The 26,593-nt window shown below is 35.5% G+C and overlaps 1 protein-coding gene across 6 annotated transcripts in view; it reads left to right on the plus strand.

The window, feature by feature from the left end:
• SCAPER (S-phase cyclin A associated protein in the ER) overlaps positions 1–26,593 on the plus strand; it is a 486,665-nt gene that overhangs the window by 159,393 nt on the left and 300,679 nt on the right. For 5 of the 6 annotated variants that reach the window (XM_034993780.1, XM_034993784.1, XM_034993783.1 and 2 more), the window contains exons 16-17: positions 13,375–13,530; positions 23,557–23,699. In XM_034993780.1, the coding sequence (XP_034849671.1) occupies positions 13,375–13,530; positions 23,557–23,699 (299 nt within the window). The remainder of the gene's footprint in view (positions 1–13,374; positions 13,531–23,556; positions 23,700–26,593) is intronic. The other variant, XM_034993785.1, reaches the window with a different exon arrangement.

Raw genomic sequence — 26,593 nt, forward strand, 5'->3', positions numbered from 1 at the left:
GTTCAACTTTTTTTTTTTAGATTCCAAATACAAGTGATACCATGCAGCATTTGTCTTTCTTTGTCTGGCTTATTTAATTTGGCATATTGCCCTCCAGTTTCATACACTTTGTCACAAATGAAAAGATTTCTTAGAGGACTTCATGTATGTTAGATATTAAGATCTATGTTTAGCAGATACTTTCTTGCAGTCCTTGAATTGCCTTTTCTTTTTCTTCTTTCTTTCTTTTTTTTTTTTTTTTTAAGATTTATTTATTTATTTGTCAGAGAGAGAGAGTATGAGCAGGGGGAGTCACAGGCAAAGGCAGAGGCAGGGGGAGAAGCACACTGAGCAAGGAGCCCGATGCAGGACTACATTCCAGGACCCTAGGATCATGACCTGAGCCGAAGGCAGACGCTTAACTGACTGAACCACCCAGGCATCCTGCCTTTTCCTTTTCTTTAAAGTGTGTTTTGAAGTTTTAAAAATTGCTGAAGTCCCAATATATTAACTTTTTTACTTCTTTTTTTAAATTTTATTTTATTTTGTTAGTCACCATACAGTACATCATTAGTTTTTGATGTAGTGTTCCATGTTTCATTGTTTTGTGCTTTGTTTTGTTTCCTATTTAAAAAATCTTTACCTAAATTTAAGATCACTAAGATTTCTCTTAATTTTTTTGTAGGAGTTTTAAATTTTACAATGAGGTCTGTGTTCCCTTTTGAGTTAAATTTTGTATATGGTGTGAGGTAGGGTTGAGGTTCATTTTTTCATAGGGATATCCAATGTTCAAGTACCGATTGTTGAAAAGATTATCCTTTTTATATTGAATTGCCTTAGTACCCTTGTTGAAAAGCTATTTGCCATATATATGTATGGGTCTGTTTCTCCCTGACTGTTCTGTTTCATTTGTCTCTGTGCCTATTTTTATGCCAATACCACTTTATCTTGATTACCCTTATGATATCCTGTGCCATTGATGTATAGATCTATTTAGTGCTTTGATGTTTTCAGTGTGAAAGTCACCTTATTTAAATTTATTCCTAAGTATGTACTCTTGTAGACATGATTGTAAATTGGAATTGTTTTCTTAATTTCATTTTCAGACTGTTTATTACTAGGGCGCAGAAATACAGTTGAATTTTATAAATCTCGTCTCTTGCAACCTTGCTTGAACTGGCTCTTTAGTTCTAATAGCTTCGTTAGTGGATTCTTTAGGATTTTCTATATACAAATCATGTTATCTGCAAATAGATATAGGTTTATTTCTTTTCCAACCTGGATGTCTTTGATTTGTTTTTCTTGCTTTTTGCTTTAGTTAGAACCTGAAATACAGTGTTGAATAGAAGTGATAAACGTGGACATGACATCTTTGTCTTGTTCCCAGTCTTTAGGGGAGGTATTTAGTCTTTCATCATAAAGTATGATGTTAGGTATGGGTTTTCATAGATGCCTTTCATCAGATTGAGGAAGTTCCTTTTTATTCGTATTTTGTTGTGTGTTTTTATCACAAAGGGATGTTGGATTTTGTCAAATTGCTTTTCTGCATCTGTTGTAAAATAATGTGGTTTTTGTTTTTTGTTCTCTTGATATTTGCTATGTTACATTAATTGAATATCATGTTTTATATATTTGTCTAATTTTTTAGTTGTTTAAGATGGGAGGGTACATCTGGACCCTGTCACTCCATCATGGCTGGAAGTGGAAGTTTTGAACTATATATTATTATTATCTTTATCTTCTAGAGGAGCAATCTGAAGGCAGATTGTTGATGGTCACACAGCCAGAATTAAAATCCAGGTCTTTGTGGTTCCAAAGCCTCTGCTTTTACTACTGTGGTTTTAGTTTAGTATTCTCATTTTTTGGCCTTTTTTTCATATGAGTTAAATGAATTTTGATTTGTCAAATTGCTTAATATGTTTACTTTCATTATAATTTTATTAAGCCATAGTGGCTCCTATAAACGTATTAACCCAAACTACAGTTTAAATACTTTCCATCAAGGTGAATGGTCAACTGCTGGGTGTCTTTACCTAAGGATATGAGCTGTCATTTGTAATTTTAAAATTCTTAATAATCAAGGTAAACTGAATCAAGAGTCTGTACTAAAATTCTTGGAAATATGAAACACTGCTTTAAAACCATGCTACCAATTGCTACCCTATCCATTTTCTTAATTTTTATTGCTTTTCTTAAAAAATCTGTGAAATTCCATTTTGGAATGTATTATGTCAGGGCACCTGGGTGGCTCAGTGAGTTAAGTGTCTGCCTTTGGCTCAGGGCATGATCCCAGGGCTCTGCTCAGCAGGGAGCCTACTTCTCCCACTCCCTCTGCTCCTCCCCCCACTCATGTTTACTCTCTCTCAAGTAAATAAATAAAATCTTAAAAAAAATAAGAAATGTATTATGTCTATAAAGAAAATAGACAATCTAGTTTTCTTCTTGTTCTCTCATTCATTTAAAAATGTTATGACAGGGGCGCCTGTGTGACTCAGTCAGTTAAGCGTCTGCCTTTGGCTCAGGTCATGATCCCAGGGTCCTGGGATCAAACCCCCCATCGGCCTCCCTGCTTAGTGGAGAGTCTGCTTGCCCCTCTCTCTTTGCCCTCCCCCCACATGCTCGCTCTCTCTCTCATGCTCTCTCTCACATTTTCACTCTCTCTCTGAAGTAAATAAATAAAATCTTTAAAAAGAATGTTATGATTGAATTGCTCTTAGGGTAATTGCATAAATATCTAAAAGTTTGCATGAAATATTGTCACATACTTTCATACCCAGACATAATAATTTATGAGACAGAATCTCTTTCTGCCTTTGGTTTTGTCACGTGCCACTATTTTCCAAGGTTGCCTGATCATAACAGTCATCTGATTTCTGAGGCTTTTCTTCGCAGGGTCTTTCAGTAAGCTGGAGTGGGGCCTGGGGAACTTTATTTTTTATAGGTCCTCCAGGTGAGTCTTAGGATCAGGAACTTTGGTTCAACATTCATCAAAGAATTGTTTCTTCTTCAAAAGTAACTTTTTGTCATGTTGAAGACTGAAGTCTTTGGAGTTGGATAAACTTGGATCCAGGTCCTGACTCTACCAATTAGTAACTGAATGGCCTTATGCGTTATTTTACCTTTTACCCTATTTGTTAATTTTTAAATTAGGAATAACCTTACCTACATCTCAAGAATTTTGATGAAAGGATTAAATTAGCATATGCATGTTTTGAAGCAGTCAGTGCCATCTCTGGTATACTGTAAATACTTTGTAAAATGTTAGAATTGTAGAACACCACATCCTATTTATGTTCTACTTCTCAATTTTTCCTCAATTCATTTTTGTTGTATTATTACTAACCCAAGAGTACTAATAATCCAGTCATTTTTTTCCTGGCTTTAAAAAATATATTTGGGCGCCTGGGTGGCTCAGTTGGTTAAGCGACTGCCTTCAGCTCAGGTCATGATCCCAGAGTCCTGGGATCGAGTCCCGCATCGGGCTCCCTGCTCTGCGGGGAGCCTGCTTCTCCCTCTCCCACTCCCCCTGCTTGTGTTCCCTCTCTCGCTGTGTCTCTCTCTGTCAAATAAATAAAATCTTTAAAAAAAATATATATATATATATATATTTAAGTTCTACTAGAAATTTAATTCCCTTGAGACCTGTACCAAATATATTCATTTCAGTCCTATTATTTAATCAAGATAAATTTTTTTTCTCATATATACATTTTGTGAATTCGTGGAGTAAATTAATAGTCATTTCAAATTCCTTCCTTCTTTTTGTGTACATAGATGGTTGAAAATAAACCACTGTCTGTTTAGTTGATAGCGACCGTTACTGTAGCCTGAGTTATTCAGAACCTAATTTTATCTTAGCTCTTGGTCTATTATTTGATAGTATAAAATTGGCTTTTATTTTCGGTTTCTTAATGGTGTCACTGATTCATTTTCAGTTATAATATCTACTCATAATCATAGTTGATTTTAATTTTTTCATGAGGAAAAGATAGCCTTTTCCTGATTTATGGCAGTAGCCCTTTTCCCTTGTTCTGTGTCTTCTTGCCTGCTGTTGGAATTTGCCTCATTTCTTATGCCTCCTCCTTTGCTTTCTTCCTCTAGATTGCCTACTTGTGTACTCCCAATTGTGCGGATTGTCTGTTCTGCCCTTCTGTAAATCTGCAGATTCCTTGGAAAGAGCAGGCTGAGCCAATTTCCACCACCTCGTCATCCATGTTTTCTTGAATTTTTTATAATACCATTTTCCTCTGTGCTATACTGTATTTGCCTTTCAGAATGTTATCACCAAGTTTAAAAGGCTATTCTGACTTTTTTTTCCATTGTGAACATTGTGAGGTACCTTTTTCTAGAGTATGCTACACTATGTTGATTTTCCTTCTGCTTTTCTAACTAATCCTTTCCTGTCTTCCCTTTTTCTTTTGCTGCCTATGTTTTACTGATTTCACCCACTTCACTTGTTCTTTTCCTCCAGTATCACAATCATTATCATTGCTTCAACTATCATCTCTCTAATGACTCCTAGATTTGCATCTTTAGCCCCATCCCCTCAACTAATCTTTATTTTTTATTTTTAAATTTCTTTTGAATTTTAATTCCAGTTTAATTAACATATGGTATTATATTAATTTCAGGTGTACAGTGTAGTGATTCAACAGTTCAATACATTGCTCAGTGCTCATCACCTGTTTCACCCATCCTCCTACCCAGCTGCCCTCTGGCAATCACTGGATTGTTCTCTGTGTTTTCATATTCTTTGGGTAAATACCCAGTACTGTAATTACTGGATTACATGGTAGTTCTATTTTTTATTTTTTAAGGAACCTCCATACTGTTACCTACGGTGACTGTACTAGTTTGCATTCCCATGAACAGTGCACAAGGGTTCCTTTTCTCCACATCCTCTCCAACACTTGTTGCTTCTTGTGTTTTTGATTTTAGCCATCTGACAGGTGTGAGGTGATATCTAATTGTGGTTTTGATTTGCAAATCCCTGAAGATTAGTGCTGTTGACCATCTTTCCATATGTTTGTTGGCCATCTGTATGTCATGTCTTCTGCCCACTTTTTAGTTACCTTATTTGTTTTGGGGGTGTTGAGTTGTATAAGTTCTTTATATATATTGGGTATTAACCCTTTATTGGGTATGTTATTTGCAAATATCTTCCCCATTCAGTGGGTTGTCTTTTAGTTTTATTGATTATTTCATTTGCTTTGTGGAAGCTTTTATTTATTTATTTTTAATTAAATTCCAGTTAACATAGAGTGTAATATTAGTTTCAGGTATATGATATAGTGATTCAGCACTCCCATACAATACCCGGTGCCCATCACAACACATGCACTACTTAATCCCCATCGCCTATTTAACCCAGTCCCCCCCACCAACCTCCCCTCTGGTAACCTTCAGTCTGTTCTCTATAGATAATACTCTGTTTCTTGGTTTGCTTCTCTCTTTTTTTCCCCCTTTGCTTTTTTTTTTTTAATTACACATATGAGTGAAATCAGATGGTATTTATCTTTCTCTGACTTATTTCACCTAGCATAATACTCTCTAGTTCTATCCATGTCATTGCAAATGGCAAGATTTCATTCTTATTTATGGCTGAGTAATATTCCATTGTCCATATATACGCTACATCTCCTTTTCCATTCATCAGTCTGCGGATGCCTGGGCTGTTTCCATATATGGCTACTGTAGATAATGCTGCTGTAAACATCAGGGTGCATGTATCCCTTTGAATTAGTATTTTTATATTCGTTGGGTAAATACCTAGTAGCACAATTGCAGGATTGTAGGGTAGTTCTGTTTTTAACATTTTGAGGAACCTCCAGTCTTCCACAGTGGCTGCACCAGTTTGCATTCTCACTAACAGTGTAAGAGGGTTCCCCCTTCTTTGCATCCTTGCCAACACCTGTTGTTTCTTGTTGATTTTAGCGATTCTGACTGGTGTGAGGTAATATCTCATTGTAGTTTTGATTTGTATTTTCCCTGATGATGCGTGATGTTGAACATCTTTTCAACATGGAAAAGTGTCTATTCATGTCTTCTGCCCATTTTTAAATTGACTTATTCATTTTTGGGTGTTGTGTTTTATGATTTCTTCATATATTTTGGATACTAACCCTTTATCAGATATGTTGTTTGGAAATATCTTCTCCCATTCCATAGGTTGCCTTTTAGTTTTGTTGATTATTTCCTTCACTGTGCAGAAACTTTATTTTGATGAAGTCCCAATAGTTTATTTTTGCTTTTGTTTCCCTTGCCTCAGGAGACATATCTAGTATGAAGTTGCTGTGGCCCATGTCAGAGAAGTTACTGCCTGTAATCTCCACTAAGATTTTTATGGTCTTACATTTAGGTCTTTAATCCATTTTGAATTTGTGTTTGTGTATGGTGTAAGAGAGTGGTCCAGTTTCATTCTTTTGCATATTGCTCTCCAGTTTTCCCAACCCATGTGTTGGAGAGGCGTCTCTTTTTTCCACTGGATATTCTTTCCTGCTTTGTCCAAGATTAATTGACCATATATTTGTGGGTTCATTTCTGGATTTTCCGTTCTGTTCCATGGATCTGTGTGTCTCTTTTTGTGCCAGTATCATACTGCAGCTTTGTAGTGTAGCTTGAAGTCTGGAATTGTGATGCCTCCAGTTTTGCATTTCTTTTTCAAGATTGCTTTGGCTCTTTGGGGTCTTTTTTGATTCCATACAAATTTTAGGATTGCTTTTTCTAGCTCTGTGAAAAATGCTAGTGCTGTTATGATAGGGGTTGCATTAAATGTGTAGATTGTTAAAGAAAAAATAATAAATGTAGATTGAGAAGCTTTTATTTATTTTTATTTTTAAAAAAATTTTTAATTTAAATTTATTATAGTTAACATATAGTGTATTATTAGTCTCAGGGTGCTTTGAGAAGCTTTTAAATTTGATGTAGTCCTGGTAGTTTATTTTTGCTTTTGGTTCCCTTGCCTCAGGAGACATTAACTAGAAAAATGTTATTACAGCTGATGTTTGAGAAAATACTGCCTTTTTTTTCCTTTAGGATTTTTATGATTTCAGGTCTCACATTTAGGTCTTTAATCCATTTTGAGCTTATTTTTGTGTTTGGTGTAAGAAAGTGGTCCAGTTTCATTCTTTAGCATGTAGCTGTCCAGTTTTCCTAGCACTGTTTGTTGAAGAGACTTTTTCCAATGTATATTATTGCCTCCTTTGTCAGAGATTGATTGTATAATCATGGGTTTATTTCTGGGCTCTCTCTTGTGTTCCATTGATCTGTGTGTCTGTTTTTGTGTCAGTACCATACTGTTTTGATTTCTACAGCTTAATATTGTATCTTGAAATCTGGGTTTGTGATACCTCCAGTTGTTCTTTTTCAAAGTTGCTTTGGCTATTTGTGGTCTTATGTGGTTCCACACAAATTTTAGGATTATTTGTTCTATTCTGTGAAAAATGCTGTTGGTAATTTGATAGGGATTGCATTAATGGGCATTTTAACAATATTTCTTCTCCCAATCGATAAGCATGAATATCTTTCCATTTGTGTCATCTTCAATTTCTTTATCAATGTTTTATAGTTTTCACAAGTTCTTTGACCTTTTTGGCTAAGTCTGTTCCCAGGTATTTTATTATTTGTGGTTCTGTTATAAATGGGATTGTTGTCTTAATTTCTCTTTCTGCTACTTCATTATTAGTGCATTGGAAAGCAGTGGATTTCTGTGTATTGATTTTGTATCCTGTGATCTTACAGAATTCATTTATCAGTTCTAGTAGTTTTTTTGTGAAGCCTTTAGGGTTTTCTATATATAGTGTTATCTACAAGTAGGGGATGTTTTACTTTTTCCTCACCAATTTCTTTTTCTTGTCTGATTGCTGTGTTTAGGACTTCCAGGACTATGTAGAATGAAAGTGGTGAGGGGCGCCTAGGTGGCTCAGTCCTTGGGTGTCTGCCTTCGGCTTGGGTCATGATCCCAGGGTCCTGGGATCGAGCCCCACATCGGGATCCATGTTCCGTGGGAGGCCTGCTTCTCCCTCTCCCACTCCCTCTGCTTGTGTTCCCTCTCTTGCTGTGTCTCTCTCTGTCAAATAAATAAATATTAAAAAAAAAAAAGAAAGAAAGTGGTGAGAGTGGACATCCTTGTCTTGTTCCTGATCTAAGGGGGAAAGCTCTCAGCTTTTCACCATTATGACGTTAGCTGTGGGTTATTCATAGATACCTTTATTATGTTGAGGTATATTCCCTATAAACCTACTATTTTGAGAGTTTTTACCATAAGTGGTTGTTGTACTTTATCAAATACTTTTTTTCATCTGTTGAAATGATCATATGATTTTCATCCTTTCTCTTGTTGATGGATGTATCAAGTTGATTTGTGAATATTGAATCACCCTTACATCCCAGGAATAAATCGCACTTGATTGTGATGATTTTTTTAATGTATTGTTGGGTTTGCTGATATTTTGTTGAGGATTTTTGCATGTGTGTTCATCGAGATACTGTCCTGCAGTTCTCTTTTTTTGTAGTGTCTTTATCCAGTTTTGGTATCAGGATAATGTTGGCCTCATAGAATGGATTTGGAAGCTTTTCTTACTCTACTACTACTACTACTACTACTACTTCTTCTCCTGCTCCTTCTTTTCTTCTTCTTCATAGCTTGAGAAGTATAGGTATTAACTCTTCTTTAAATGTTTAAATTTCATTGCTTATAATCAGTCTGTTCAAATTTTCTATTTCTTCTTGATTCAATTTTGGTGGATTATAGGTTTCTAGGAATTTATCCATTTCTTCTATGTTGTCCAATTTGTTTGCATATAATTTTGCATGATCTATTCTTATAATCCTTTGTATTTCTTTTGTGTCAGTTCCTTCTCTTTAATTTCTGATTTTGTTTGAATTCTTTTTTTTTTTTTTTTTGATGTGTCTGGCTAAAGGTTTATCAATTTTGATGTTTTTGAACAACCAGCTCCTGGTTTCACTGATCTGTTCTATGGTTTTCTTAGTTTCTGTTTAATTTATTTCTGCTTGTAATCTTTATTGTTTCTTTCCTTGTACTTTTTGTTTGCTGTTCTTTTTCTAGCTCTTTCAGGTGTAAATTTAAGTTGTTTATTTGAGCTTTCTCTTCTTGAGGTAGGCCTGTATTGTTATAAACTTTCCTCTTAGAAGAGCTTTTGCTACACCACAAAGATTTTGGACTGTTGTGTTTTCCACTTATCTCCATGTATTTTTTTAATTTTCTCTTTGATTTCTTGGTCGACCCATTCATTGTTTAGTAGCAAGTTATTTAACCTCCATGTTTCTCCTGTTCTTTCCCAGATTTTTTTCTTGTGTTTGATTTCTAGTTTCATAGCGTTGTGGTTGGAAAAGATGCATGGCATGACTTCAGTCTTTTGAAATTTGCTGAGACTTGTTTTGTGGCCACAACTGATGTTTGGATTCAGTTACCTTTTGCTTGATGATTGTATTCAGTGGAACTCATCAGCTCACAGCTTCTATCTCCCAGACCATCTGCTTTTTCTGAAATATGTATTTCAGATAATGGTATCACTAATTTCCCATTAACTTAGACTTGGGAAAGTTCTGATCATTTACTTTGATTCACTGTTTTTATTGTTGTTTTGAGTAATTCTTGTGTATATAGCAAAAAGATAAGCTGGTCTTTTTGACTTCTTCCCCCATTTCCCATGATATATTCAGCTGCAGATTCTACAGTTCTGTAGTCTCTCACGTGTTTTTCTTTTTATGATAATTGCCACCAGGTTTTTTATTTTTTAAATCTCCCTCCTAAATATTTGTAGTTGGTATGTTTGCCTTTTTTCCCTACTCCCTTTAAATTAATCTTTCTGTAGGCTATTATTGTATTACCTCTTAGCTCAAAAACCTTCAGACTTTCCCTTATCTTCAAGTCTTAGAATAAATGCATTTCCCTAGTTTTCTTTAATATTATTTTATATTAAGAATAGTAACCATATCATTATTATAAAAATAATTCGTTTTCATTTTAAAGAATTGAAGCAATATAGCAAGAACTCAAAATTCCACCCTCAGAAATAGCCACCATATACATATACCTAATGGTAAATACTGTCCCAGACATCTCTCTAGAATAATGTTCAGATTGCATGAATAGGTAACTTTGAAAAAATGGAATTATACTATAAATGATACTTATGAATAAGAAGCATTAAACTTGATTTTATTTCCATTTTAAGAGATGGAAGTAAAATGGCAGTAAAATTGAGGGAATTATTGATTTGTAATAAATGTTTCTTTCTCACAAAAGGCTTATTTTTCATTATTTCTTCTAAGGTTATAAAAATTATGAAAAATTAAGAGTTGTGGAATGATTATATTTACTACACTCTATTTCATTTTATGACAGTTTTGAGGAAACTAGCACTACCATTTCTTTTTATTGTCCCTAATCTCCTCCCAACAGTTTTTCATAGTTTTATTAATTTTACATTGTTAAGATAGATAACATTTACACTTTGTTCTGAAAGTATAAATTCCTTAGTATAGTTTTCCTTCTGTATATAAATGAACTCACAGTTTCACTAATTCTCCATGTATGAGTTGTTTGTTTTGACTTGTCTCTGGTTGACTGGATTTTTATTAACAAGTGATTTTCAGGAAGAACTTATATATGCTCTATTCCTTGAGTTCTTCCATATCTAAGGCTGTGGCATTTCTGTCTGAATACATTTTTGCTAGAGATCAGGTTCATGGTTCATAATGTTTTTCCTTCAAATTTTTGTAGGCTTTATTTTCTTCTAGTATTAACTACTTCTGGGAAGAAGCCCAAGGCCACACTGATTTTTCCTCCTCTCCTTCTTGTAGGTAATTTGCATTTACTGCTTGGAAGCTTAAAAAATTTATTCTTCTGGGGCGCCTGGGTGGCTCAGTCATTAAGCATCTACCTTCAGCTCAGGTCATGATCCCAGGGTCCTGGGATCGAATCCCACATCGGGCTCCCTGCTCGGCAGGAAGCCTGCTTCTCCCTCTCCCACTCCCTTCCCCTCTGCTTGTGTTCCCTCTTTCACTGTCTCTCTCTGTCAAATAAATAAATAAAAATCTTTAAAAAAAATTATTATTCTTCCTTAGTGTTTTGTAATTTAATAAGATTTAATAAGGATATTCTTGGTATTGATCTTCTGAACAGTTTTTCATGAAATAACATGTGCTCTTTCAGTTTTCAATTTGCTTTCTTTTTTTTTTTCCATGGAAAACTTTCCGTATTATATGTTGGAATATTTTGTCTTTTTTTCCAAGATTTTATTTATTTATTTATTTATTCATTCATTCATTCATTTATGAGAGAGTGCACACAAGTGGGGGGAAGAGTAGGGGGTGGTGTGCGGTGTGGAGAGGGACACGCAGGCTCCATGCTGAGTGTAGAACCTGGAGCTGGAGGCAGGTCTCAATCCCAGGACCCTGAGATCATGACCTGAGCTCCAAACCAAGAGTCCAACGCTTAACTGACTGAACCACCCAGGGGCCCTTTGTCTTTCTTAACTATAGATGTTATTTATCCTTATATTTGGCCATAATGACTTGTTCATTATATTCAGAGCTTATTACTTATACATAAATTTTCATTTTTAAGTTCTACATTAACTTATCATGAGACTTGCCTCTATTAGTGATTTGATTTTTTGCCATCTTTATTTGCTCCATGCTTTTTCTAATTCAGTGATAGTGTTACTTTTGTCCTCACTTTGTTTCCTTAGCTTTCTAATCTTTTATTGTTTTGTTCTGTTACCATTTTTTTGCACTATTAAATTCAGATTTTTGTTAACTTCTTTTATATTACAAAGTTTGCTGAGGGAGTTTTCTGATTTTCCTTGGGTTATGTTTTCTTCCAGATTGGGTTTTTTATTTTCCTGTTAACTTATGATCTATTTATTTATAGCTTTATTGAGATATCATTGACATATCAAAATTGAATATATTAAGGTTTACAGCATGATGTTTTAATATACATATACAGTGTGGAATGATCACAGCCCAGCTAATTAACACCCTTCACCTCTACGTAATTACCCATTTGTGTGTTTGCATATGTGCTGAGAAAATTGAAGCTCTATCTTCTTAGCAAATTTCAAGTATTGTTAAGTGTCATCACCATGCTGTACATCTCTAAAACTTACTCATCTTGCATAATTGAAACTTTGCACCCTTTGACCAACATCACAGTTTGAAATTTTTATCCAACTTTTGCACACTCTTCCCTCTAACTTTAGTTTACTTATTTATTTTGTCTAAAGCATTAAGTCCCATTCCTTTTTCTTTCATCTTGATTATGCTTAACATGTGAGCCCTGATGTAGTATGATTCATTTTCCTTGAGTACAGCTGTTTCTTATACTTTCAGTATAGTTTGAAGGATGGTTATGTTATTATCCTACTTAAAGAAGTGGCCACGTGGAAAGGTGATTGGGAAATCTTTGTTAGAATTATATTCAAACTCTCTTGTCTGAGATTTTTAACATATCTAGTGATAGTTTTTATTCCACCAGCATGGATTCCTGGAGTCTGTACTTCTGTTAGAGTCAGTCCCCGTGTTTACTTTCCTGTTTTAGTCTACCATTTTCACTGTAGCATGCCTTCCCTCTGGCTTTCAAAAATGAGAAATTTGATCCCAACTGACTTCTTCCAGCTTTATCTTTAGCTAAACTTAACTCATAAGAGCTATGCTTTCTAGCAAAACTTGGCTGGTAAGTATCAATATATGCGAAGTTGAGGATGTCGTGGATATTTCACTACCTTGTTCCTAGTTGTCACTTATTTGGTATATGTTGAAGAAAAATGATTTGTTGCTTATTTTAAGTTTTCCCAAATTCATTAGAATAACATATGTACCTATTTAAATCTTAATGTAATTTATATAATTGCAAATTGTAATGAATTAAGTAGAACTTTATAAGATGTTTTTGTAAGAATCTTAATTTGTTTCTTGATGTAAGATCTGCCACTAAAATATTTATTCTAAATCAATTCTTATGCCTGTGGGTTTCTTTTTTTTTTTTTTTTTTTAATTTTTATTTATTTGAGACAGAGAGAATGAGAGAGAGAGAGCACACGAGAGGGGGGAGGGTCAGAGGCAGAAGCAGGCTCCCTGCCGAGCAGGGAGCCCGATGCGGGACTCGATCCAGGGACTCCAGGATCATGACCTGAGCCGAAGGCAGTCGCTTAACCAACTGAGCCACCCAGGCGCCCCTGCCTGTGGGTTTCTTATATACCCTGGATTACTATCCATTTTTGAGGCAAATATTAAAAGAAAAGACCCATTTTGTTTTATGCCTTATTTGTAGTATATATTACTATGAGAGACTCTGTTAGGTTTATTTTTGTTGGGTGTCTTAGAATTAACTTGATTTGATACTCACTTTCTTTGTTTTTATCGAAGGTAAATGAAATTGCCTTCATAAATACCCTTGAAGCCCAGAATAAGCGCCATGATGTCTTATCAAAATTGAAGGAATATGAGCAGAGGCTTAATGAGTTACAGGAAGAACGTCAGCGAAGACAGGAAGAAAAACAAGCACGTGATGAAGCTGTTCAGGTAGAATTTTATTTGGCAAGCAGTTATTGAGCACCTGCCATATCCTAGGCTCTGAGCAATGTGCTGAGGATCCAAAAAGGATTAAAACCTAGTCTCTGACCCCAGGGTGCATGGTTTACTATAGCACTCTGGAAACATGAAGTGTGATTGCCGAAAGACAACGTGTACTCCTTCAGATAAGATAATCAGTGTTTTCATCAACACATAGCAGTCGTAGAGTTTGAATCTCTAGTCTCAACCAGGTGAAAGACTAAGTTGCTTTGGACAGATTATTATTTATTTTTTGCTAATTGGGTTTTGTAAGAATATGCTGCTGCTTTTCCACTTGAAAAAGGATTGTGTTTGAACCAATATATGGAGCCTTACAGATTTGGGCAATCTTTATGCTTATGACAAGGAATACCTGTCCTTTATTGGACAGTGTCATTGGATACTTTAATTGCTCTGTTTTTGTCCTCTGTAGTAAACCCTAACTTAGCTACTGTTTCAGGATAGGAAGAAAGGTTAACACATAAATTGTACTGATATTTACAAACTATTTTAGATCTTCTTCAGTAGAAAGTTTTGCCCATAAGACTCTTTAAGGACTTGACATTTTTTTTTAACTGATGTCAAAGATTTTATTCAATTAATTGATGAGAGATTCAGTAAGATGTTACAACCAGTTTGAGGGAGAATTTAAAGAATAGACCCATACACAGGCGATCAGTAATGCTGAAATGAATTTGTTGAACAGATACAAAACTGTTCCAACAGTAAGAGGCAACCATCAGCAGATGACCAGCCCTCCCCACAATCATACACATCACCATCATTTTCTTCCAACTCCAGTTGAAAATTAGCTCAATGACAATCAGTGACAAACCAGCAGACAGGGTGCTCCCTGTGATTATGTCTTTCCCATATTCAGTGCTTTCTCAGTTTTCCCATCACAAAGGGCTGAGTAAGTTTACTAAAAGGGGTCCATTGCCAAAGTGTAATGTCTGGTAAATTATTCCAAAAATGTGCTAAGGCTCTCAGTCATATCAAGTATGCATTCTGAATTCAAATTATATTTGTATCAAAGACTGTATTAGAAAAATAAATGTTTTCAGAAGAGGGGGATAATTTTTTTGAGGTAGAAAATATCCTCAAATGTGGACATGCACTTAGATGTAAAATACAAGCTATAGTTTGTTCACACTGAAAAGATGGTACAGCTCTGAGTTTGCTTTTGAGTAGAGGTCCACAGAGAGATTTTGAGGCCACAGATTTACTCAATTTTGCTAAGAAAGAGGATGATTTCTCAGGGCTCATCCATGACTTGGCTTTTCTACTCAGATTGCAAACCAAATACAGTTACCATCTCTTTTATCAGTTGCTATGGCACATTAAGACCAACACTTAAAAGAGTGAAGTAGTATAGGAAATATATGACTATGACATATATCTTCATACACATATAAGCATATACATATATATAAGCATACACACACACGCGCGTGCATTTTACCTTTTACAGCCAGGGTTTAGAAAAACTAAAAAGGAAAAGAAATGAACACAAATATAATTTCACTTTGTCTTAGAAAAGGAAGTGTTTTACATATATATGTCCATGTATAAGTACACACATATATATACATACATGCACAAGTACTCATATACAGCCATGTATATGTATGTATGTATATTTGCTGCATATGAGTCTTACGTGATTATTCAAATATAATGAAATTGTATGATCGTTCACATACTGTTTATGATTATGCGAATGAGTGTTTTGATCTCTGTTCTGGACTGTTTCTGCTTTGCTGTCTCTCAGCTGTGTCGTGATTTGTCAGCACTAGCCAGAGTAGGCCAAGCCCACATGGGATGCGAAGGCCAACCTGATGGGCTGGAAGGAATACTCAGGTGGTGATTCTTCTGGGTGGCATGGGTCACCAAAGTGGGTGCAGTAGCCTTGACGCCCAGAGAGGTGTGGTGGGCTGTTCACTCACAGGGCGGCAAACCAAAAGCTTGGGCTGGAAGTCTGGCGGGGAATCCAGCACCAGGGTGGCCTTTGATGTCAAGTATTGGTGCAAGTTTCCATCTGGAACCTTGACTACCTGCATGCCAGCTGCAAGGGCCGCCTCTATGCCATTAGGAGCGTCTTCAAAGACAAGGCACTTCTCCTTGGGAAGAGGAGGAGAAAACCTCTTGCACAGGCTAGAAAAAAGGACTTGACGTTTTTGATGTAGAGAACAAATTTTGCAGTATTCATATATAAATGCAGATATACTTTGTTATGACCAATATTTATTTGTTCACTCATTCAGTGATCATTTATTGCATTACTACTATAAGCTGTATGCTGTGCTAGGCTCAAGGACATGAAAAGGATACATCGCTGTACTCAATGGAGAGACATGTAAACAAATCATAATCCATTAGAATCAGTGTAACAGGAAAGGTATTCTTGGAAGCACAAAGGAAAACACCGTATTCAAATTGAGAGTGGCAAGGACATGAAAAATCCAGGGAAAGCTTCCTAGAAGAGGTGATAGCTCAGCTAAGGTTTGCAAATAATGAGACAGATGCAAATGATGAGAAGTAGGCATTCCTTGCCGGAGATATGGGAGAGTACTACCCTATAGGGTTAGGGAACAGGTCCTGCAGGGCTTTGTTATGTTAAAAATTGGGGATGTTATCCATATTTCATGCTTTTTTATGTTACTGGTGATATTAGGCAGTTAAAAACAGCAATACATTTTTTAATTATTTTTTTTAAAGATTTATGTATTTATTTGACAGAGAGAGACACAGTGAGAGAGGGAACACAAGCAGGGGGAGTGGGAGAGGGAGAAGCAGGCTTCCTGCTGAGCAGGGAGCCCCATGTGGGACTCAATCCCAGGACCCTGGGATCATGACCTGAGCTGAAGGCAGACACCCAACGACTGAGCACCCAGGCGGCCCAGCAATGCATTTTTAAAGTTCGTTGATTATTCTTTGCTATTTGTGGGTATTGGCAGGCATTTCCACATTCATCCCTGATCTCTATTTGATTTGAGTTCAATGTCTTATTTAAATCTGAGTGCTAAGCTAACTTATGTTAAAAAATACAGAATGATTTTATTTGAAAAACTTCCACTTTTCTTCTCTAAGGAGCAGCAAAAATTTTTATTTTTACTATTTATAAATTATTTTTCTATTAACTAATATTCTTAAATGAGTAAATAAAATACGGTATTTGAAATTTCAATATGAGATGTCTCTTCAGCATTAGCGCTGTTACTCTGCTTGGGACCATTTTATAAAAATCATTACATTTTGTAAATTATGTATTACTTTTGAGGAACCATTAGGCATTAATAATTCAGAGATAATTAAGACATGATCCTTTATGGTAAACAATACAACACAGTGTGAAAGTGTTGTAAAACGGGGCGCCTGGGTGGCTCAGTTGGTTAAGCGACTGCCTTCGGCTCAGGTCATGATCCTGGAGTCCCTGGATTGAGTCCCGCATCGGGCTCCCTGCTCGGCAGGGAGTCTGCTTCTCCCTCTGACCCTCCCCCATCTCATGTGCTCTCTCTCTCTCATTCTCTCTGTCTCAAATAAATAAATAAAATCTTTAAAAAAAAAAAAGAAAGTGTTGTAAAACTATATATAAGCTACAGAGTTATCACAGCAGAGGGAATAATTAACTCTGTTGGTAGGAGGGGATTGTCAGGTAAAGTTGTCTGGAAGAGGTAACTTTAGCTGGGTTTTGGGGGGAAATATATGAGTAATATTGTATATTTTGAATAGAAGTGTTTGGTTCCTTTTTTTGGATTCATTTTATAGATCTGAAGATTTGAAATATAGTAGTTATGTTCCATTTAAAAATGATGACTCTTGTTTGATAAATTGGAACATTTATTAAAGCTTAAAGGAAAGCAGTTCTTTCTTGAAAGTAGTAGGGGATTTTCTATACTCACTAATACTTTCAAAATTGTTTTGACTGTTCAGAATTATTTTTTTATTAAAAATATGGAAATTTCCTATGGATTTAATTTTCTTTTTTTTTTTAATTTTTTTTTTTTTTTTAAGATTTTATTTATTTGAGAGAGAGAGAATGAGAGACAGAGAGCATGAGAGGGAGGAGGGCCAGAGGGAGAAGCAGACTCCCCGCCGAGCAGGGAGCCCGATGCGGGACTCGATCCCGGGACTCCAGGATCATGACCTGAGCCGAAGGCAGTCGCTTAACCAACTGAGCCACCCAGGCGCCCCTGGATTTAATTTTCAATGTAAAATTTAAAACCTATCATGTTTAATTGACCTATATAATGTTGGAAAAGTCCACTGGTAATGTATAGCATATATATAGTTAAAATTTTTTTAATGTGTAGTCATTAGTAGATGTGCAAGGCACTAATGCCACACATTCTCTAGATAAAATAATAGTAAGGTCCTCTGCTTTACTTTCACTACTTTTACATTTTAACATTCCCATCAACTATTATAGGCAGTTGTGATCCTTCTTTCTTGTAAGTAAAATACTAAGTAAATGTTGTCATCATATATTCTCAGTTTGCCATTTTTCTTATGTAAATTATTGGTTAGTTTTAAGTTAAATTTCCTTGGATATTCTGCCTTTTCTTTTTTTCCTAATCATTTGAATTGTAGGCCTAAAAGGGTAAGGATTTGTATTATCCGTTCTTAGGCTGCCATAAACAAATCCCTGACTATGAAACAAAGTATATGGGGGTTTCAGAGGTTTCAGAAGGCTTAAGAATTAGGTATCTTTCTAATTCATTATTTGTATGTATATAGATTTATAATGCATATTATTTTATAAAGTTATGCTTCATTCAACAGATATTTGTGGAACTCCTGTGTGAGATGCTTATGTGGAGTATCAAGTTTCTTTTATTTAGGAAACTTAAATTTTAGAAAGGAAAATACTAGCTGAACTTACCAATTTTATTCATTAGCTATAGTTACCAGTTATCTTTTTCCATTAATTAAAAACAAAAATTAAAAGATTGACTATTGTTTGAAGTCCTGTTATTTCTATTTGGATTATATCTTATACACATGAATGAAATCAGCAAGTTGACATTATATTTACAGAGTCAAGTTGGCTACAATGCACATACACATAAAGTATATATACACCTATATTTTACTTCTAAGACCATTTTATAATTTTTGAGAGGATATTTTTAAAGCTTTTGGTTTTATAAAATATGAAGTGAAAAGTTCTGGTTTAATTATTTATATTTAATGCCTAAGCCTTTTGCATTTTATTGTGAAATGTGTTTTCAGACATAATACAGATTTTTTTAAGCTTTTATTAGTTTCAGGTGTACAATGTAGTGATTCAGCAATTTCATACATCACCCAGTGCTCATCATAAGTGCACTCCTTAATCCCCACCACCTATTTCACCCATCCCTCCTCTCCCCCCAACTGGTAACCCAGCCATCCCCTCTGGTAACCATCAGTTGGTTCTCTATAGTTAAGAGTCTGTTTCTTGGTTTCTCTCTCTCTTTCTTTTTCCTTTGCACATTTGTTCGTTTGTTTTTTGTTTTTTTGTTTTTTTTCTCAAATTTCCCAGTATAATTTATTTACAATCCCACCACTAGACAGCAGATTACAACATTCTGAGCAGTGTTTCCCTACCATTTGGAGATATATTTTTATTAAAGTGAGATAAACAGGATTTCCCAATTGCATTAATATTATGAGTAGAGAGCAAGAACACAAGTGATGTGGGACTAACAATATTTATAGAAAAGCACAGGTCATTTGAAAGGGCATTGGGTATAAAACCTACAAATGGAGGATGAGGGAGATTTGTGGTTCATATTTAACTCCAAGTGGAATGATATTCCTCTCCTTTTCCTTTATTACTTTTTATTCCTTTCTTATTTAAGTTGCTTTCTGCTTTTTGATAATACCTACCATCTTAATCCATTAAAACTGTTTAAAAAAAAAAAAGATAGCAGGAAGGGAAAAATGAAGGGGGGAAGTCGGAGGGGGAGATGAACCATGAGAGACTATGGACTCTGAGAAACAAACTGAGGGTTCTAGAGGGGAGGGGGGTAGGGGGATGGGTTAGCCTGGTGATGGGTATTAAAGAGGGCACATACTGCATGGAACACTGGGTGTTATACGCAAACAATGAATCATGGAATACTACCTCAAAAACTAATGAGGTATGGTGATTAACATAACAATAAAAAAGCAGAAGAGAATTTATAGGAGTAAATTCTAATAATATCCAACAATCAAGTTCTTTTGTTACTTTCCACCTCCACTCTGCATTTTGTGCATTTGTTTTCTTCATTTGGATAGATAACAGTTTGTTTTGTTTCTTAAATCCCACATATGAATGAGATCATATGGTATTTGTGTTTCTCTGACTTATTTCACTTAGCATTATACTTTCTAGCTCTATCCATGTCATTGTAAATGGCATGATTTCATTCCTTTTCATGGCAGAATAATATTCCTGTGTGTGTGTGTGTGTGTGTGTGTGTGTGTGTGTGTACACACCATATCTTCTTTATCCACTCATCAGTCAGTGCATACTTGGGCTGCTTCCATTCTTGGCTCTTGTAAAGAATGCTGCTATAAACATAGGGGTGCTTGTATCCTTTTGAAATAGTGTTTTTGTATTTTGGGGGTAGATATCCAATAGTGCCATTGCTGGATCAGAGGGTAATTCTATTTTTAACTTTTTAGGAACCTTCATACTGTTTTCCAGAATGGCTGTACCAGTTTGCATTCCCACCAACAGTGCAAGAGGGAGGGTTCCTTTTTCTCCACATCCTCGCTGACACCTGTTGTTTCTTATGTTTTTGATTGTATTAATATGTTTTTTTCAAATCATCCCCATTCCCCAGGTAGCTCACACAACCTCTCCCTGGCCCTTAGTCTTTATGATTAATGGAATACACTGATCAAGGTTCTTCTAACTCCTACTTATATAGCCTTGTGCAAGTCATTTTGCCTGAGAGAGCCCCAGTTTGTTGTGATATCAAAATTACTAATATAAGTAAGGACTTAGCAAAGCATAGAAAGTGCCCGATAAATGACAGAAAAAAAATACTAAAGCAATTCCTGTTTAGAGAACACTGAGGAGACATGTGAATACTTCTGATACATAATTACACTGACTACAGTAACTCCATACCTACAACAAGCCCTATCTACCCCAGTGGAAGAAAATCTTTTTAAACTAGTAAGTTAAAAAGCCCCTACATTATTTTTGTTTTGGGTTTTTTTTTTTTTTTTTTGGCGGGGAGTCCAGGGAAGGAAGGGGCTGGGAATTAGAGGGAATACACTGATTTCAGGAAGGCCTGAGTGGCAAATTACAGACTGCTGGAGGCATGCATTTAGGTTTTTAAATATATTCTTTGTGTCAGATATACTATTCATGAACTGGTTATAGTTATTTCACAGTACTAGGTAAGCATAATATGTGAAAACTTGTGTCACTATCTAAGATCTCAAAACTCTTAAGACTGAAAATAATCAAATCTGGCACAGAAAATCATCTCCAATGAAGAAAATATAAATAAAAGAATTTTCTCTTAAATTCAAATTTCTTTGTTGTTAAAAAAAAAAAATCTGTATTGGACGGCCTATGGAATGGGAGAAGATACTTGCAAATGACATATCCACGAAGGGTTAATATCCGGTATATATAAAGAACTTATAAAACAACACCCAAAAAACAAATAATTAGTATATGAGCAGAAGACATGAACATCCAGATGGCTAACAGACACATGAAAATATGTTCATCATCACTCGTTGTAAGGGAAATATAAATCAAAACTACAATAAGATATCACCTCGTAACTGTCAGAATGGTTAAAATCAACAACACAAGAAACAACAGATGTTGGTGAGGATGTGGAGAAAAAGAAACCCTCTTGCACTGTTGGTGGCAATGCAAACTGGTGCAGCCATTCTGAAAATAGTATGGAGATTGTTCCAAAAGTTAAAAATGGGGGCGCCTGGGTGGCTCAGTTGGTTAAGCGTCTGACTCTCAATTTCATGATCTCAGGATCATGGTCTCAGGGTCGTGAGATTGAGCCCTGCATCAGGCTCCACGCTGGGCATGGAGCCTCCTTAAGGTTCTCTCTCCTCCCCCTCCTTTCCCACTCACTCTCTAAAAAAATAAAAAAAAGTTAAAAATGGAACTACCCTCTGATCCAGCAATGGCACTATTGGGTATTTACCCCCCAAATACAAAAAATTTCAAAGGATACAAGCACCCTTATGTTTATAGCAACATTCTTTGCAAATAGCCAAGATATGGAAATATCCCAAGGGTCCATCAACTGATGAGTGGAAAAAGAAGTTATGGTATATATACATAAAATGGAATATTATTCAGCCATAACAAAGAGTGAAATCTTGCTCTTTGCAATGACATGAATGGAGTTTAACAGTTTAGTGCTAAGTGAAATAAGTCAAGTAGATCAAATCATCATATGGTTTCACTCATGTTGGTATTCATGTGGAATTTAAGAAACAAAGGCGCAAAGGAAAAGGAAAGAGAGACAAACCAAGAAACAGACCTAACAATTGATGACAAACTGATGGATACCAGAGGGGAGGTGGGTGGGGGGGGGATGCATGAAATATAGGTGGTGGGGATTAAGGAGTGCACTTGTGCAGAGCACGGGGTGATTAAAATACAAATTTTATTTTATTTTATTTTTTTAAGATTTTATTTATTTATTTGACAGAAAGAGACACAGTGAGAGAGGGAACACAAGCAGGGGGAGTGGGAGAGGGAGAAGCAGGCTTCCTGCTGAGCAGGAGCCTGATGCGGCGCTTGATCCCAGGATCCTGGGATCATGACCTGAGCTGAAGGCAGATGCTTAGCATTGGAGCCACCCAGGCGCCCCTAAAATACAAATTTAAAAAAAATAAGTAATAGAAATGAAAAATAATATCACTAAGAGAAAATGAAGATGTAATAATATATATACTTTCCATGAAGAAAGAATAATAATTTCAAGATAGTCTTGAAATTTACCCATAATTCTGTATTTGTAAATATGGAGGTTGATATGTTGAAAAAGATACTGAAAGACATTGAAGATAAGATAAAAATGTCAACATTTGGTTTTAATGAAACAGAACAAAAGTATTAGGAGCCATGATGGAAACAAAATCTCTAAAAACATGATTGAAATTTTTACATTATATAACAAAAAGTATCCTCATATAAAAAGTGTATATAAAATGCCAAACAGAAAAAATAAAACTATGTGCACATGAAAATAAAATCTATCAGTACAGCTAGTAATATGGTGATAGTTAGCAAAGTACTCCTAGTAGGCAAAAATATACATAGGACATAGTATTTCACAGTATTTTGATTATCTTCTGCCTTGATGATGGTAATTACTGAAAATTTTCTATATGCCAGGGCCTCTGGTAAGTATTTTTTATGTATTATCTCATCTGTTATTCACAATTTCTGAAGACATTAGTACTATTGTTTTTTGTCTTTCAGAAAACGAAGGCACAGTTATAATATACCTAGACCAGAGTCCCTGAGCCAGTGAATAATAGGGTCATGAAACAAAATCAGGGAGTCTGACCCAGTGCCCACTCTCTTACCCACTGTGCTGTATTATGATGGCTCTTTTTCCTTGCCACAAGTTTTTTTTTCTTTCTCCACTTAACTCCTTCATGAATGCTTAGTTCAGAAATTTGTTAACTATACTTTCTTCATCATGTTCTGGCATTTCTGAAACCATTTGTAAACACCAGGCTTTAGAAGTGATTAACCATAAAATACATGTTAGGTTCTCACAGAATATGAATAACATAGTTTCTGTTTCAAAGAGCATTTATTCTTATAATTATGTGTAATACTGGTAAATGACATATGAAAACTACATATCCCTGATATTTAATTTTTTTTTTTAATTCTGAGAAGCATCAGCCAGCAAGGGATCTACTTGGCTTGAATATATAAATTTATGTCAAAATGGTGCCACCTTTTATCATTTTCACTTTACACATAATTCGAACACTTTAAAACTTTTTTGACTGTAGGAACGCAAGAGAGCTCTAGAGGCAGAACGGCAGGCCCGTGTAGAAGAACTGTTGATGAGAAGGAAAGAACAAGAAGCCCGAATTGAACAACAGAGGCAAGAAAAGGAAAAAGCCCGTGAGGATGCTGCCCGAGAAAGAGCTAGGTACCTCATTTGCTATCATTATTTTGATCCTGATGAACCTGCTGTAATGAGTGGATGTTAACATCATGTCTAAACATAAAGCCATTTGCTGTCATGTAGATTTTTAAAGAAATAGTCAACGATTTCCAGGAATTACATCATTGTACTTAAAATAGAAACCTTTTGAATCTTCCCACTGAATGGGAAACGATATTTCAAGATTTTTTGATTGCAGGAAACAGAATTTGATACTGGCTTTGCTTAAAAGAGTTTTTGGAAAATATTGGGAATATAAGTGATAGAGGAACAGGCTTGGAAGAAATGGTCAGGCGTCAAAGGCTGGGTCACAACGGCACAGTGGTGGCCTTTTGGTGGAACCAGTCGGGTCAGCATATTGCCACTCTGATTATGATAAATGACCTTCAGCCATCCCTACATTTTGAAATCACTTGTTTAAGATTCAAAGATCCAGGAAAAAACATTTAATTGGCTAAGTCGAAGTCACTTTTGGTTGCTGTACACCTTGCTGATGTGATATTTTCTGACCTCTTAATTGTGGCAAATTTAGTGGATGTGAAAAGATAGCTCTTTGCGGTTTTAATATGCTTTTCTAGTTGGCCAAGATTAATAATAAAGCTGAGCAACTTTGCTCGTACTTACCAACTACTCAAGTTTTTTTAATGTAAAGTGCCTATTTAAGTTTTTTGTTCATTTCTCTGTTGGAATATTTTCTTCTTGATATTTGGGAATTACCTTTACTAGATACCAATTCTTTGTCAGATACATTTGTTGCAAATATTTTTGTAGGTTGTGGCTTGCCTTTTTACTCTATGATGGCTTTTAATTAATATAATTCTTTTTTTAGTTTTTATTTAAACTCAAGTTAGTTAACTTACAATGTAATATTAGTTCCAGGTGTACAATCTAGTGATTCAGCACTTCCCTACAACACTTGGTGCTCATTACCACAAGTGCACTCCGTAATCCCCATCACCTACTTAACCACTCCCCCACCTGATTAATACAATTCTTGATTGCAGTGTAGTAAAACTGAACAAACTTTGTGATTTGTGCTTTTTGATCTTGTTTATGAAATCCCTTCCTCCCTGGAGTCATAAGATATTCTTCAAAATGTTGTAGTTAAGGAGGGCACGTGTTGTGATGAGCAGTAGGTGTTATGTGCAACTAATGAATCATTGAACACTACATCAAAAATTTATGATGTACTATATACTGGCTAAATGAAGGATGGGGAAAAAATGTAGGTTTTTTTTTTAATAGTAAAGTCTTTATCTACCTAGAATTTATTTAATTGTATGGGTTGAGGTAGGAATCCAATTTCATTTTTTTCTCCAGTGGATACCCTGTTCTAACACACTTATTGAGGCATCAATTTTTTTCCTACTAATCTATAAAATTTTCTAATATAAATGAAGCTTCCATGTATGGATGGTTGTTTGTAGGCTCTATTTTCTGGTCCATTGGTCACTTTTTCTACCTCCTACCTTAATTCTCAAAGCTTTACAATAATTCTTGGTGTCTATTACTATCCCTTACTTTATTTTTTAATTATTAGGACTGTTTTGGCCCTTTTGCATTTCCACTATTAGAATCAGCTTGGTCAATTCTATAATAAAAAAAAGGACATTGTAAAGATGTTGTGATTTTTGTTTGTTTTTGTCTTTTTTTAGTTTCAGGTGTAGAATTTACTGATTCAAAATTTATAAACAACACCAGGTGCTCATTACAGCTGTACTCCTTAATCCCCATCACCTATTTAACCCATCCCCCCCACCCCGCCCATCTCCCCTCCTATAACCATCAGCTTGTTCTCTATACTTAAGAGTCTGTTTCTTGATTTTCCTCTCTCTCTTTTTTCTCCCCATGTTTGTTTTGTTTCTTAAATTCCACATACGAGTGAAATTATATGGCATTTGTCTTTCTCTGACTTATTTCACTTAGCATAATACTCTCTAGCTCCATCCACTTTGTTGCAAATTGCAAGATTTCATTTCTTTCTTATGGCTGAATAATATTCCATTGTATATATATACCACATCTTTATCCATTCATCTGTCGATGGGCATCTGGGCTCTTTCCATAATTTGGCTATAATATAATGATGCAGTAAACATCAGGGTGCATGTATCCCTTCAAATTAGTATTTTTGTTTCCTTTGGGTAAATATCTGTTAGTGCAATTGCTAGACTGTAGGGTAGTTCTATTTTTAACTTTTGGAGGAACCTCCATACTGTCTTCCATAGTGGCTGCACCACCAACAGGTAATAGGGTTTCACTTTTCCATATCCTCACCAACACCTGTTGTTTCCTGTGTTGTTAATTTTAGCCATTCTGACAGGTGTGAGGTGATATCACATTGTAGTTTTGATTTGTATTTTCCCTGATGATGCGTGATGTTGGGCATCATTTCATGTGTCTGTTGGCCATCTGGATATCTTCTTTGGAAAAATGTCTATTCATGTCTTCTGCCCATTTTTAACTGGATTATTTGGTTTTTGGGTGTTGAATTTTTAAGTTCTTCATAGATACACGATACTAACCCTTTATCAGATATGTCCTTTGCAAATATCTTCTCCCATTCTGCTGGTTGCGTTTTAGTTTTGTTGATTGTTTCCTTTGCTGTGCAGAAGCTTTTTATTTTGATGAAGTCCCAATAGTTTATTTTTGCTTTTGTTTCCCTTGCCTCTGGAGACATACCTAGTAAGAAGTTGCTGTGGCCCATGTCAAAGAAGTTACTGCCTGTAGTCTCCACTAAGATTTTTATGGTCTCACATTTAGGTCTTTAATCCATTTTGAATTTGTGTTTGTGTATGGTGTAAGAGAGGGCTCCAGTTTCATTCTTCTGCATGTTGCTCTCCAGTTTTCCCAATAGCATTTGTTGAAGAGATTGGTTT

This window comes from Mirounga leonina, unplaced genomic scaffold (genome assembly GCF_011800145.1).
Source record: "Mirounga leonina isolate KUSES-001 unplaced genomic scaffold, KU_Mleo_1.0 Mir_91, whole genome shotgun sequence".
Taxonomy (NCBI): domain Eukaryota; kingdom Metazoa; phylum Chordata; class Mammalia; order Carnivora; family Phocidae; genus Mirounga; species Mirounga leonina.